The sequence below is a fragment of the Notamacropus eugenii genome, chromosome 1, assembly GCF_028372415.1.
Source record: "Notamacropus eugenii isolate mMacEug1 chromosome 1, mMacEug1.pri_v2, whole genome shotgun sequence".
Classification (NCBI taxonomy): Eukaryota; Metazoa; Chordata; class Mammalia; order Diprotodontia; family Macropodidae; genus Notamacropus; species Notamacropus eugenii.
The window spans coordinates 481,712,866-481,728,911 of record NC_092872.1 but is presented as its reverse complement, the minus strand read 5'-3'; the positions used below and the strand labels follow the sequence as shown (position 1 = coordinate 481,728,911).

The window sequence follows — 16,046 nt, the reverse complement described above, 5'->3', positions numbered from 1 at the left end:
AAGCCACTTGACCCTATTTGCCTCAGTTTCTCATCTGTAAAATGAGCTAGAGAAGGAATGGCAAGCAACTCTGGTATCTTGGCCAAGAAAACCCCAAATGGGGAATGAAGAGATGAACAGGATTAAAATTTGAAATGGCTGAACAACAAAAACAAAAAATTATTAATCCATGGATGAACGGAAAACTGAAACACTATAATTCTTGAAATTCTGGTCACTATGTGGTTTTAAAAAAGTACTTGTGCCAGTGGTAAAGATATTATGATCTTTTAAGTCAATCTTATTCTGGAAAATCATTTGTCAGTTATGACAGAGTTAAACCTTTCTCTACCTTTACCTCTAAAATTTCTCTAGCAAAGTCACCTTCAAATAATGATCTGTCATTAGGGCAAGTAAGCCCTAAAATATTCTTAGATTCAACACTGACCTTCTACATCTCCAGTTACTCTACATGGCCAGCACCTACAACACTGTGAGCTATGTCAGTCAAATATTCCATTCTAAACTATAATCTGAGTTTCCATAATCTTTCTTACTTTGCTTTCCTTCCTTACAATTCAGCAACATACTTGAAAATGAAAAAGATCATAATCTGCAGGCATAGCCTGGACAGCAACCAACAAAACTTTCTTAGATGAATAAATGCGACCTTCCCTGAATACTTATGTTAACTGACTAAGAAGAGCTAGTTAGTAACAGCAGTTTAGGCAAATACAGCAACTACAGTTTAAATATACCAGCCAAAGGACTAATTCAAAGGCAATGAGTACAAATGAATACACAACAAAACATCCAACAAAACCCGAATGTATTATTTCTTGCTCCTATCTAGAAACTATAAAGTAATAACAGGATTGAGAACTTATGAGTATAGATCTGGAATTGATTCTGATTCTTTTAGTAGCTTTAGGTTAAGCCATTCAAGCTCATGTTTCAAAAAAGAAATAAGTAGTATTTTTCTAACATTGGCATGGTAAAAAAAATGGGCCTTGCTTTATAAAATAAAATCTATTTAAGCAGGTCTACAAGATGGCATCTGAGTCATGTAAGTGCTATGTGACACCCTGTGAATTGAAAGTCAGTGAATTTACTGTGCATATCCCCCAATCACGCAAATGACAGAAGTAAAATCAGACCAGCTTAATTTTGGGTCCAGAGAAGTGATGAAACCTACTTCCTCTCAGTAGAGAGGTGATGAAGCACAGGAGCACACTGTTGCATATGCAGTCAAATGTGATCCTTGTATCTATTTGTTTTGCCTGTTTTTGTTGATTTTTATTTTTTTTTGTTGATGTTTACGATCAGAGTACAAGGGTATGAAAAATTTAAAAATCTATAAAAATTTTCAGTTGTAAAAAGTTGGTGAGGTCTAGAAATGGTAGAATAATGTAACAAGTTTCCAGAGAGGTCAGGAAGAGGGTGACGCTATCTTTCTCTTGAAGGCTCATTCCACTGCACATAAAGAACAATGCCTGGGAAGCTGTGGTCCTAATGTATTCTGTTCAGTAGCAATGCTGACTGTGACATGGTGCAGTGCCTAAAGGAAACAGCTAGCCATTCGTGACCAGACTGCACCAAGTTTCAAAGCACTACTCACACAAAAAAATCAGCAGTTGAGAAATTTTTCTGTTCTATACTAAGCTAAACAAAGGAATCTTTAATTATAACACAACACTGAAGGAAGTAGGGGAAGATGACTGTCCCATGAGTCTTAAGTGAAACATAAAATATTAGTTTTTTTCTACACTCCAATATATATCATTTTGTATTTACAAAGCCTCCAAAGCATGATCTGAATATGACTGGAATATTAATACATTTTTCTGTTACACTTCACAAGAATCTCCTTCCCTTATTGAAGTCAGTATCTAAAGCTTACTTAGATGAGACCTATATTCCCAATAATCTTCAGTGTCAATAGAATCAATTGTTTCACTTCTACTTGAAAATTAAGTGATAATACAGGTTTGACAAAGCTATAATTGAAATAAGTTCTCAATCAAAAGCAGGGAAAGGACTTCTATAAACATTAGCTCAGACAGACATCTGTAATCCAAAGAGGTGCCAGAAAACCTGGGGTAAGAAGAGTAGAGAGCAAAGCATCTGACTCATTTAAAGAAAAGAAAAATTCACAAGTGAGCAGGTGAACAAATATCTCAAAGCAGTGATATTAACCTAGATTTTTTAAAAATAGGTAGGGGTCTAGGGTTCTTTTCGACTAGAAGTGGAAAGGATGGCAAGAACAAATCAGAGGAAATGAAGACAAAGATTTGAAAGGCAGTAGCAGAATAGCCCTACATAGGTAGAGCTTTAAGCCACAAATGTACCTAGAATATATTAGTGCCTTCTTAACTACATGAAGGAAATAAGCATTTATATAGCAATTACTGTGTGCCAAGCTCGATGCTAAACACTTGCTATAAATATTTTCTCATTTGATCCTCACAATAACCCTGAATTTCAATAACTAGACTCACTGCCTAAGGTTAGTAATCAAAAATGTGTTAGAAAAGGTGCCTTAGACACCAAAATCTTTACAGCAGTATTTTCTGTGATAGCAAAGACCTGGAAACAAATTAGATGCTCATCAACCAAGGAAAGACTAAACAGAGTATGATACATGAAAGTATTGGAATGTTACTGTTCTGTGAGGAATTATGAACATAATGAATACAGAAAAGCATGGAAAGATTTATATGAACTGATGCAAAGTGAGACAGAGCCAAGACACAAGGACACAATAATGGACACAATGCCAACAACATAAATGGAAATAATTATTATAAAACAATATAAACTTAATGTCTCAAAATCATAAAGACCCAAGCTTAATCCCTGAAAAGATATGAGAAGACATCCCTCTGTTCTCCTCCTCTCCCCCTGCCCAGAGTGTCCACGGGTGTGGAACACAGCAAAAAAAGTTTGATTTTTCTCTATGTGTTCGTTCATTAGTATAGCTGAATATCTATTCTCTCTCTTTTTAAAATTCTTGGCTATAAGAGAAGGCTCTCTGGGAGACGGAGGGAAAAGGATACAAAAGTAAATGTAGGTGATGTAAAAACAAAAGATGACAATAAATATCTATTTAAAAAACAAAGAAAAACCCCCCCAAAATCAGTATATGTAGAGGCTATTTTCTTATTCAAGGAAGATGAGCCATGGCCATGAGGCAAACAAAAATCATTTTCCTTCATTCCCACAAATACTTTTTCACTGTGGTCATTGATAGGAACATACTGAAATAAAACAGTTCTCTGGCATAAGTCCCTCAGATCTAATGGGAATTTTAAATAGCCACTAGCATCTGGCCACATAAGTCTGTAGTCAGCTCCACAGTGACAGTGGCCAAAGAGAAAAAGGACGAAGCAGTCTTTGAGTCAGTTTCTATTCTTGTTACATAGCCATCATGAGCATGCTAAGCTCAAGGGTTTATTACCTAATAAATGCTTTTCAGATGTCAAGAAAATAGTACATAATGAATATGGTTTGGTGGACGTGTGGGCTTACTTTCAGAACACTGCAAAGGCTTATAAAAAAAATCCCACTCAATCCATAAACCTGGGGGTTAGTCAATATCAATCTACTTAATACTTCTGAAGGTTATCTAGGAGCTAAATGGCAGAATATTTCCTGAAAGGACTTATGTTCTTCACCAATGGCAGAGGTAAAATGAATGACCAGCAGCAGAGAAACTGCTTATTGAATTCATAGTTATGTTACCAAGGCACTCTTACGAGGTAATGAAATCTGGATGAGAAGGGGATTTTACAGGATTTAAAGGCTATTATTATTCCAGGCTCTAGGGTAATAATATCCAGTAAATACTGGAAACTGGGAAACTAGGTTGCAGTTTCAATCAAGCCTCCTCCTAGAATATGCATCACAGAAGTAAGTCTGCATGATAAAGAATCTATGGAAAGCTACAGCTAGTAAGATTAGGAAAAGTTAACTTCCACCCAAGAGTAAATTTGCCTTTAGTCAGTCAGCCAAGAGCACTTATTAAGCACAGTGTCAGGCCTAGTGGCAAGTGCTGGGGATGAAAAAAAAAAAAGGAAAAAGATAGTCCCTGCTCTCAGGGAGCTCATAGTCTAAAGGAGGAGACAAAACGCAAACAAATATGTAAAAACAAGCCATACACAGTAGAATAAACTGGAGATAATCAATGGAGGGAAGGTAGAACTTTAGCAGGGACTTGAAAAAAGCCCAGAAGTCAGGAAGTGGAAATAAAGAGGGAGGGCATTACAGGTGTGAGAGAATTGCAGCCGTGAAAGAAAATGTCCAGAGATAAATTGTCTTGTTTCACAAATAACAAGGTCAGTGTTACTGGACCACAGAAGCACATGGTGAGGAATAAGGTGTAAAAAGATTGGGGGGTGGGGAGGAGAGGGGAGGGAGGGAGGGAGGGAGAGAGAATGTGTGAGTGTGTGTGTGTGTGTTTTCTGGGGCATACAATGAAGGCCTTGGAATGCCCAACAGATTTTTATATTTGAGCCTACAGGTGATAGGGAGCCCCCCAGAGTTTAACCTATTCAATAGGAGGGAGGGGTAGCTGGTCAGAATTGCACTTTAGAAAAATCGCTTTAGCTGAGTGGAAGATAGAGTGAGGACAAACGTGGCCAGGAGACCAACCAGCAGACTAGTGCAGCAGTCCAGGCATGAGATTGATGAGGTAGAAAGAACCTGAGGCAGACAAAGCAAGCAGGATGCAGGATCTGAGATATGAGATAAGATGTAGGAGGCGACCAGATAGAAGAGTGCACTGAAGCCCCCCACCATGGACTTTCACAAAGTACCCCTGATTCCAGAAAAACTCTTCCCCTCCCCTCTCCTATTCTCTCTTTTTTTTAAAATTTATTTTTAACACAGTTTATAACAGATAAAGCAATTCCAACTTTTGGTCAGGTGATACTTCTTTTTAAAGCATTTACAATATGGACCACAAAAGAATTTTTTTTTTAAAACATTAACCAACTAAGACACAGATAATATTTATGTTGCTAACTTCACAAGCTCTTGACCTAATTGTCTCCACAGTATTACTAAGAATTAAAGGACCCTAACTTATTGTTGTTGGTCTAAAGTCCTATGCCTAAAAGCTTAATTTTAGACAACCTTGGATGTTCCCCTACCCATAATCTATAATTGAATAGATCTGGTATTAAGCTTACAAACCTTTTGACTATAGGAAATTGCCACCAATAGTAAGGACATTGCAGGGATACAATATCTCCCCAACTTCGTGTCAATTCCAGGCAGGATTAGATTATCCACTGGCATTCAGTCAGGCTTAAAGTCTGCCAGGTGTCAGTGGGGAAATTGAGCCAGGAGAATCCCACCTCAGCCCATGCTGAGCAGCCGTTCTCCCACCCTTCCCTTGAGATCACCTATGCAGTTCATACCAGCATCTCATCAGCTCACTGGCATCATATATTGGAGGCTCAGATCGCCTTTCTTGCTACCCATACCTGGAGTTAGACTCAGAAGAACAGTCACTTAATAGTCCCATAGCATCTAAAAATGGCAAGTTCCAATAACCAGGTTTCAAATATGATTATAGTTTCACTTTGGCTAAGAACATCTTTTTTTTTTATTTAACTTTTAACATTTATTTTCACAAAATTTTGGGTTACAAATTTTCTCCCATTTTCTCCCCTTTTCTCCCCTCCCCCCCCCAAACCCAAGCATTCTAATTGCCCCTGTGACCAATCTGCTCTCTCCTCTATCCTCTCTCCCTGTCCATGTCTCCGTCTTCTCTTTTGTCCTGTAGGGCCAGATAGCTTTCTTGACCCCTTAACCTGTATTTCTTGTTACCCAGTGGTAAGAACATTACATTTGGTCCTAACACTTTGAGTTCCAACTTCTTTAGCTCCCTCCCTCTCCACCCCTTCCCCTTGGAAGACAAGCAATTCAATATAGGCCAAATCTGTTTAGTTTTGCAAATGATTTCCATATTAGTTGTGTTGTATAGGACTAACTATATTTCCCTCCATCCTATCCTGTCCCCCATTACTTCTATTTTCTTATGGTCCTTTCCCTCCCCATGAGTGTCGACCTCGGATTGCATTCTCCTCCCCATGCCCTCCCCTCCATCCTCCCCCCCACCCTGCTTGTGCCCCTGTCCCCCACTCTCCTGTATTATGAGATAGGTTTTCCTATCAAAATGAGTGTGCATTATATTCTTTCCTTTAGTGGAATGTGATGAGAGTAGACCTCATGTTTTTCTCTTGCCTCCCCTCTTTATCCCACCACTAATAAGTCTTTTGCTTGCCTCTTTTATGAGAGATAATTTGCCCCATATAACTTCTCCCTTTCTCCTCCCAATATTTCTCTCTCACTGCTTGATTTCATTTTTTTTTTAAGATATGATCCCATCCTCTTCAATTCACTCTGTGCACTCTGTCTCTATGTATGTGTGCGTGTGTGCATGTGTGTGTGTGTGTACTCCCACCCAGTGCCCAGATACTGAAATGTTTCAAGAGTTATAAATATTGTCTTTCCATGTAGGAATGTAAACAGTTCAACTTTAGTAAGTCCCTTATGACTTCTCTTTGCTGTTCACCTTTTCATGGTTCTCTTCATTCTTGTGTTAGAAAGTCAAATTTTCTTTCTAGCTCTGGTCTTTTCATCAGGAAAATTTGAAAATCCTCTATTTCATTGAAAGACCATTTTTTCTCCTGAAGTATTATACTCAGTTTTGCTGGGTAGGTGATTCTTGGTTTTAGTCCTAGTTCCTTTGACTTCTGGAATATCCTATTCCATTCCCTTCGATCCCTTAATGTAGAGGGAGCTAGATCTTGTGTTATCCTGATTGTATTTCCACAATACTTGAATTGTTTCTTTCTAGCTGCTTGCAATATTTTCTCTTTCACCTGGGAATTCTGGAATTTGGCCACAATGCTCCTAGGAGTTTCTCTTTTTGGATCTCTTTCATGTGGTGTTCTGCGGATTCCTTGAATATTTATTTTGCCCTCTGGTTCTAGAATCTCAGGGCAGTTTTCCTTGATAATTTCATGGAAGATGATGTCTAGGCTCTTCTCTTGATCATGGTTTTCAGGTAGTCCCAGAATTTTTACATTGTCTCTCCTGATTCTATTTTCCAGGTCAGTTGTTTTTCCAATAAGATATTTCACATTATCTTCCATTTTTCGAATCTGCACGCTATGTTCTGTGATATCTGTCTTTCTCATAAAGTCCTTAGCATCCATCTGTACCATTCCAGTTTTGAAAGATCTATTTTCTTCAGTGAGCTTTTGAATCTCCTTTTCCATTTGGTTAATTCTGCTTTTGAAAGCATTCTTCTCCTCATTGGCCCCTTGCACCTCCCTTGCCAACTGAGTTAGGTTAGTTCTCAAGGTGCCAATTTCTTCAAGATTTTTTTGGTTCTCCTTTAGCAGGGAGCTGATCTGCTTTTCATGCTTCTCCTTCATCCCTCTCATTTCTCTTCCCAGTCTTTCCTCCACCTCTCTAACTTGATTTTCAAAATTCCTCTTGAGCTCTTCCATGGCCCGAGCCCATTGGGTGGGCTGGGACACAGAATCCTCGATTTCTGTGTCTTTGCCTGATGGCAAGCATTGTTCCTCCCCATCAGAAAGGAAGGGAGGAAGTGTCTTTTCTCCGAGAAAGTACCCTTCAATAGTTTTATCTCTTTTCCCTTTTCTGGGCATTCTCCCCAGCCAGTGACCTGACCTCTGAATGTTCTCCTCACACCCTCCTCGCCTCCTGGTCCTCCCAGCCAGCGTTTGGGAACTGAGATTCAAATGCTGCTTCCCGCCTTAGGATTTTTGGCGGGGGCAGGGCTGCTATTCAGTGTGAGAATTAAGTTCAGGTGGTCAGGGGCAGGGCCGCCTCTCTGGCTCAGTTCCCTCTGGGGGTTTATGCACAGACCTTCCACAATGGATCCAGGCTCCCGCCTGTTTGGGGAGTCCCTGTCTGCAGCCGCCTCTCAGCTTCTATCTCCTGGGGGGGCCCAAGCCATGGGGGCACCCCACTCCCCTCTCGACCCGCCAAAGACACTCTCTCACCTACCCCCGTCAGTCACCTGTTGGTGGGGGGGCTTGTGCCGCCGCTGGAGATCCCGTCTCTGGAGCCTTCTCGGATCTGTACCTCTCGGAGCCGCGGCTGCCACCACCGCCTCAGGTCCGGGCTGGGCTCCACGTCTGCAGCGCGACGGAACTTTTGCGAGAGGTTTGCAGGTCCCTCTGTGGGTGGAGGGACCTGCGTGGCCGCTGGAGATCCCGTCCCCGTAGCCCGCTCAGATCTTTTCCTCACAGTGTCGCTGCCATGGCAGGGCTGCCCTCTGCTCCCCGTCCCGGCGCCCAGTCCACGGCGCAAAGGACCCCCCGCGAGAGGTTTGGAGGTCTCTCTGGAACAGAAATCTCCCTCGCTCCAATATTCCGTGGTCTCTGGGTGCAGAATTCGCCCTGGGTTGGTCCCCTCTAGCCGTTCTGTGGTTTGTGGGTTCGGAGCTGTGTGTATGTGCGTCTTTCTATTTCGCCATCTTGGCTCCGCCCCTAAGAACATCTTTTGAAGCAAATCTTACATGTCTTTCTATGCATGTTCTAGTTCCTGATTAAATGGCGATAATAAAATCTAATTTACCATTAAAACCTTGACTTTTCCATCAATGCCAAATTTTACCCAAAATTTAGACTGAAATTCTTTTCTCCAAACTAAAGATGTCATTGATTTATCTCAGTAATTAATTCAGTCTATTGTTTTAATACTAATTGCTTTTACCTCACTTTGTAACATGTCCAATTTTTCTCCCCATCACTCCCCTCCCCCCACTTCCTAATACCTTGCATTCTAATTACTCCTTCCCTCAATTACTCCTTACCCTCCCCTCCATCACACCCCACCCCTCTCCTAGCCCCATCTTCTCTTTTCTTGCAGGGCAAGATGAATTTCCATACCCCTGTCCCTGTAGTTCTTATTTCCTGATTATATGCAATAAAAATTCTCAACATTAGTTTCTAATACTTTGAATTCCAATTTCTCTCCCTCCCCTCTCCCCTCCCCAGCCCCACTGAGAAGGGAAGCAATTCAACACAGACTATGTGTTGTTTTGCAAAAGACTTCCATAGTAATCATGTTGTGTAATACTAATTATATTGCCCTCTGACTTACTTTACCCCCCCTTATTCTTCCCTCTACAACTGAGCTTGTCCCTTCTTGAAAGTGTTTATTTCTAGTGACTCCCTTCTCCCATTTACTCCCTTCTAACATTCCCTTCGCTCCACTTGTCTCCTCCTCTCCTACTTTCCTGTGGTGTATATAAATTTTCATATCAAATTTAGTGAGCATGCTATTCCCTCCTTCAGCCATACGTGGGGAGAGTAGCTTTATTTTCCCCCTCTCCCCTTCTCCCTTCTCACCTCCAATGAATAAGATTTTTCTTATCTCTTTTATGAGTTACAGCCTGCCCCATTCCATTACTTCCTTTCTCTTCCTGGAATTTTCCTCCTTCACCCCTTAATTTTTATTTTTTTTTGTGTGTGTATGTATGTGGATATCATCTCTTCTGATATAACACACCCTGTACTCTCTATGTGTATGTGTGTGTGTGTATGTACAATCTCTCCAACTACCCAAATACTGAGAAAAGATTCAAGAGTTAAAAATATTTTCTTTCCATGTAGTAATGTAAAAAGTTCAGCTTTAGAGAGTCTTTCACGATTTTTCTTTTCTGTTTACCTTTTCATGCTTCTCTTGATTCTTATCTTGGGAAGTCAAATTTTTAAATACAGATCTGGTCTTTTCCTCAACATGAAATCTTCAAATTCAACTATATCACTGAATGACCATTTTTCCCTTGAAGTATTATATTCAGATTTGCTGGGTAGGTGATTCTTGACTTCAATCCCAGTTCCTTTGACTTCTGAAATATCCTACTCCAAGCCCTTCAATCCCTTAATGTTGAAGCTGCCAGATCCTGTGTTATCCTGATTGTATTTCCACAGTACTCAAATTGTTTCTTTCTAGCTGCTTGCAGTATTTTCTCCTTGATCTAGGAACTCTGAAATTTGGCCACAATATTCCTAGGAGTTTCTCTGTTCAGGTTTCTTTCAGGAGGTGAATGATGAATTCTTTCAATATCCATTTTGCCCTCTGATTCTATAATATCAGGGCAGTTTTCCTTGATAATTTCATGAAGATAATGTGTAGGTTCTTTTTTTGATCATGGCTTTCAGGTAGACCAATAATTTTTAAATTATTTTTCCTGGATCTATTTTCCATCAGTTGTTTTTCCAGTGAGTTCTTTCACCTTATCTTCTATTTTTTCAAATTTTTGGTTTTGTTTACTAACTTCTTGGTTTAACTCATAGTCATTCGTTTCCCTGGACTCAATTCTCTCTTTCAACAAATTATTTTGCTCAGTGAGCTTTTGAACCTTCTCCTCCATTTGGCTAATTCTGCTTTTTAAAACCTCCTTCTTCTTGTTGGCTTTTTGGACCTGTTTTTCCAATTGAGTTAGCCTCTTTTTAAAGCTGCTATTTTCCTCAGTCTTTTTTTGGTTCTCTTTTAGTAAGCTGCTAACTTGTTTTTTAAGGTCTTCTATTGCCTGAGCCAAATTTAAGTGCCCTTTGGAGGCAGGGGCCTTGATTTCCTCTGATACGCCTTGTTCTTCCTCATCCGAAAGGATGGGGGGAGACACCTGTTCCCCAAGAAAGTAACCTTCTATGGTCTTATTTTTTTTTCCTTTTCTGGGCATTTTCCCAGCCAGTTACTTGACTTCTGAGTTTCCTCTCCACACCCACCTTGCCTCCAAATCCACCCAGCCTCCAAATCCACCCAGCCAGTGCTTGGGGGCTGAGATTCAAATGCTGCTCCCAAGCTTCCGGAGGGAGCCGGGCTGCTATTCAGTGTGAGATTAAGTTCAGCTGCTCAGGTGGAGGCAAGGCCACCACATGGGGCTTAGTTCCCCTCCAGGGGTTTATGCGGAGACCTTCAATAATGGATGTGGGCCACTGCCTAATTTGGGAGCCCCTGTCCGCTGCTGCCTCTGCTGCTGCCTCCGCTGCTGCCTCCTGAGGGGGCCTGAGTTATGGGGACACCCCGCTCCCCTCTCAGCCAGTCGAAAAGACCCTCTCACTGACCTTTGGTGCCTGTGGGTTGAGGGACCTGCGCTGCCACTGGAGATTCCGTCCCTGAAACCTGCTTGGATCTGCTCCCCTTGGTGCTGCGTGGCCAAGGCAGGGCTGGGCTCTGCTCCAGGTCCAGTGCACAACAGACCTTCCCCATCGGTTTTTCAGGTCTCTCTGGAACAGAAATCTCCACTCCATTGTTCTGTGGCTTCTGCTGCACTAGAATTTGTTGAGAGTTCTTCTTTACAGGTGTTTTATGGGCTGTGGGGTAAGAGCTAAGTGTATGTGTATCTTTCTACTCGGCCATCTTGGTTCCTCCCCCTTTCCTATTCTCTTTGCTTATCTGCATGATAAAGGCACTTCTGAACTACCAGACATCCCAGGCATTTTGGAGCTGGTCACCTATCCTCCCACATGGCAGCAGGCCTGCTTGGGTGCATTATCCCAATAAATGCCCTGCTTTAACTTGGAGACTGTCCGTGTGAATTTCTTTCAGGACACTATGATCCACCAATCTATTCTTCATCAAAGTGATAAAGGACTGCATTGGAGTGTTGGCAGGGCCAGGGGAGAGAAGGGAATATACTTGAGAGATGTTGCAAAGGTAAAAGCTTAAAAGGCCTTGGCAATAGATGAAATATGGGGAATGAGAGATAGTAAGGAGTCAAGGATGATATAATATATGTAAAGTGCTCTGCAATTCCTAAATATTATATAAAAGTTAGAAGCTAGGTAGTGTAGCAGTCAGTGATAGACCTGGAATCAGCAAGACCTGAGTTCAAATCTAGCTTTAGACATTTACAGGCTATATGACCATGGGAAAGTCACTTAACTTTTGTCTGCCTTACTTTCCTCACCTATAAAATAGGGATAATGATACATTAATCTCCCAGGGTTATTGCAAGAATCAAATTAGGTAATATTTATGCAGTACTATATAAAAGTAAACTTATTATTACTATAATTAGTAAAAATATGTAATAAACAATTATCACTATTATTGAATCTAGACATACTCAAAGTAAAAAGCAAAGCCTCAGGCAGAAAGTCTTTATCATGAGAGGCAATGAGGATAAGAACTTAAAGCCCAAGGGTCCATGCTATCTCCAGAGCCTAATACTTTCAAGTAAAACAGGAAACAAAACCCAGGTTCAAATTCTGACTCTGTCGCATGTAACTGTGAGTTCCATGAAGAGGCCTTGCCAAATCACTTCAGTTCTTTAATCTTTCGCTTCCTCAGTTATATAATGAGGGGCTATGTTAGATATGGTGTTCTAAACCTGGGTCAATGAACTTGCTTTTAAAAATGTTTTGATGACTATATTTCAATATAACTGGTTTCCTTTAAAGTATATGTTTTATTTTATGTATTTAAAAATATCGTTTTACTGAGAAGGATCCATTAAAATTCACCAGACAGCCAAAGGGGTCCATGGACATAAAAAAGTTAAATACCTCTATGGATCCATCTACTTCGAGTTCTAATAAGGAGAGGTTAAGGCCTTTACAACAGCTCTACCGTTGAAAGCTTGAACAGATAAGCCAACTAAAACATGATCTAAGAGCCTGAAGTTAGATAGGCATAACTAATTTAGTTTTGTTACAATCTATCCCACTAGTCCAAAGACAGAAATATATATTCAATTTAAAAACTTAATTCTATCAAAGATTTTTTTTGTTTTGTGATGTTCCCCTGGACTCCCAAGCAGCAGAAGATCTTAGGCTGAGTGCAGCATAGCTTCTTTGACTAAAAATTTCCAAAGTAGTAACAGTATCCCAAAATGTCTGATCAAAAAAGTTCTGAACTAATACAAAAACATGCAACATAAATGTACTGCCACGAATCAACATATAACATCTGTGAGTCCAAGAGCTCTGTCAAAGAATTAGACATGCCAATCAATACTAAAAAGCAACAGACCCTTTTATTTGGCATATTTAAGAGAAGACTAAAAAGGAAAAGCCATGTGGCAAAGAAGGAGGCATCCAAGGAAATGGGAAGGACAAGTGAAGAGTACAAGGGCAGCCCACTGACGCTCTCTTTACACAGAAACAACATCTAAGCAAGGATGGTACCTTAACTTTCTTATTTCAATGGGGCTAGGATGGGTAGCTCCAAACTAGGGTAGACCCCAAATCTCCTTCCACTGAAAGAGAGAAAAACACCATCCAAGTGGGATGGGGAAAGTGTATCACCAGGAAGCCTCAGGTAGGATAACTTAATTCATGGTAGGAAAAAGGAGTCCATGAAGCACTAGGACTCCTGGATCAATGCTTCAGGACAGCTCAAGTAATCTGGGAGCCATCATCACTCAGGCATTAGTTGGGGAGTAAGGGGATGAGAACAGGCCCTGGACCAGAGCTGCTCTGGTATTTTATGGCAAGAGGAGGGATCCCATTCAAGCAGGTATAACTTGGTTTCCAACTCTGCTAGGAAACTAGAAGTTGCTAGCTTACAATATTCCAAGTATAGAAATTTCCAGGGTAGGTAGGATTCCAAAAATGGAGCAGAAAAGGAAGCACCAGGAAGAAATAGCCTGTTGAATAGAGAAAGATTAAACCAGGAAAACCAAAGGTCTGTTCAGATTAAACAGCATCTATCTTAGCCTAACCTATTATCATCTAAATACCCTTTCTAGATAGTAATTATGCAAGCTGCTTTGTAACTTCAGAGGTGAAGAGGTAAGAAATCAGAAATAGACAGAAGAGTTACATTTCAGGCCCAGTTCATTTGCGGTAAATGATACAAAGTATTACTTTTGTCACTTTAGTCCCTCTCTATTTTCTGTCATTCTGTATATTGTCTCTCCTTTCAAAATTGGTCACTGCTCAATAGGACCAATGCTGTCACCATGTGGAAAAACCATGAACTGCCAGGCTGACTGTATAGGACTGCCTCAGGCCACAAGTACAATGGAGGCCTGCTCAACCCTGCTTCCCTTCACTGAGGATCATGGATAGCAATTATCTCCTCCAGGGATTCTCTCAACCAGGAATAGCATAGAATACAGCTTTATTCACAAGCAGAAATCTCTGTAGAACATAAAGTGCCATCAAATGTTATTGGTGATGACTTCCTGGCATTCTGGCTAAGATCAAGTGAAACGTTATTGGGTACTTGGGACCAACTGCTGGTGGCTAATGGAAGGAAAACATTAACAATAAGTTAACAAATGCTGTTAACAATGACTGTCCCATGCTTTCAGTGTGCTTCAGGGATGAAAGTAAGAAGAGAATACAGGGAGCTTAATCTAAAGGGGTCTGTGAAAGCAAATCAGGAAAAGGAGAGATGAAGGGGAGGCAAGGAAAACTGTGGGTCTAAGAGGATGAGAAGAAAAAACAGACATTTTTCATCAACTAAAAAAAGTGCTTCTCAGGATTTTAAAAAATTTTAATCAGAGTTGGAACAAAGGAGATGGATGTCAGAAGAAACTCTGAACACCTAAACTCAACAAAGAAAAACTGAGGAGGGAAAAATCTTACTTTTTAATCATCAGTAATATGAGTGGAAAACCACTGGCTATGGAGCCAAAAACACAGGTTCAAGTTTTCATTCGAACACTGCTCTGATCTCTCCTCTCTGGGCCTCAGCTTCCTCATCAATAAAATAAGAGAATTGGGTTAAATGACCTTAAAAGCATATGCAGCTCTAAGATTTGCTCGTTTGCTTTATGTAAGAAGACTATTGCTGTGCTCTCAAAATGTAACTGTTCACTACTGGTGGAGTTCTGAATTGGAACAACCAGTCTGGAAAGCAATTTGGAATAATACGGAGAAAGAAACTATAATGTTAATATCCATTGTTTCAGAGATTTCTCTGCTAATGATATACCCCAAGAAGGTGAATGACAAAAAGAAAGGTCCCGTATATATCGCAATACAATAGCAAAAAACCAGAAACAAAGTAGATGTCTACCAACTGAGAAATGGCTAACAAGCTGTGATACATTAATATGATGAAATATTACTATGTTGTAAGAATGATGACCATGGTGAATGCAAAGAAGTATGTAAAGACATATGTGAAATAATGGAAAAATGAAGTAAGCACAACCAGGAAACCAATGTACATAATGACCAAAATACAAATGGAAAGAATGACATAAAAACAAAACTGAATGCTGAGAAATTGTGTCAAGCCTAGAGAGAAACAAGAGAAATAAGAAGACAACCCTATCCACTTTCTCAAAGAGAGAGGTGACTATGGGTATGGTACACTGTATATGATCATGGGAAACATTTGAAGTATATTGCTTAGTTTTGCTGAATTGGTTTTTTTCCCCTTTTTATTATAAGGAATGGCCCTCTGGGTGGGGGAAGATGGAGGGATACTTTGAGAAATGTAAGTAATACAAAACCAAAAGATATCAATAAAAAATTTTATTTTAAAAATAAAAAAATTAGAGCTATTTAATTTGGAAGAAATGGACTGGCAATACTTCATATGAAAAAGATCTAAGGGTTTTAGCTGTTAAGATTAAACAAATCAATACTATGATATAGCTGTTAATAATAATAACAAATTTACACATATACAAATGTAACTCCATTAAATGAGAGATCAGTATGCATTAAGGAGCAGTACCAACATTATCATATGTGCAATCTTATGGCTATGCCAGTTTATATTTGAAAAAGGACTAGAATCTGTGCTCTGGTGTTTGGATGGCCAATTTATGAGCCTAACACCTGTAGTAATAAAAGTCAACTCAACAAATATTATGTGTAGGACTCTGTGGTATTGATGGAGATGCTGCCATCATGGAACTTATAGTGTAATAGGGGAATATGATAGATCCATTAATATATATTACATATTAAGTAAAAAGGCATAAGTAAAATGACATTTAAAGTTTGAAGGGAATCAAGGAAGATTTTCTGGAGGGATGGCATCTGAATTAAAATTTAAACAACAGCTAAAAAGCATTCTAAGCACTGGGAACAGTGTAAAAGCATGACACC

The 16,046-nt window shown here is 40.0% G+C and overlaps 1 protein-coding gene across 3 annotated transcripts in view; it reads right to left on the bottom strand.

Annotated features, from left to right (window-relative positions):
• GPR107 (G protein-coupled receptor 107) overlaps positions 1-16,046 on the bottom strand; it is a 91,251-nt gene that overhangs the window by 27,825 nt on the left and 47,380 nt on the right. Inside the window, exon 15 of one of the 3 annotated variants that reach the window (XM_072632708.1) lies at positions 11,097-11,345. The exons of 1 other annotated variant lie outside the window; for it this stretch is intronic. In XM_072632708.1, the coding sequence (XP_072488809.1) occupies positions 11,097-11,345 (249 nt within the window). The remainder of the gene's footprint in view (positions 1-11,096; positions 11,346-16,046) is intronic. One more of the 3 variants, XM_072632709.1, reaches the window with a different exon arrangement.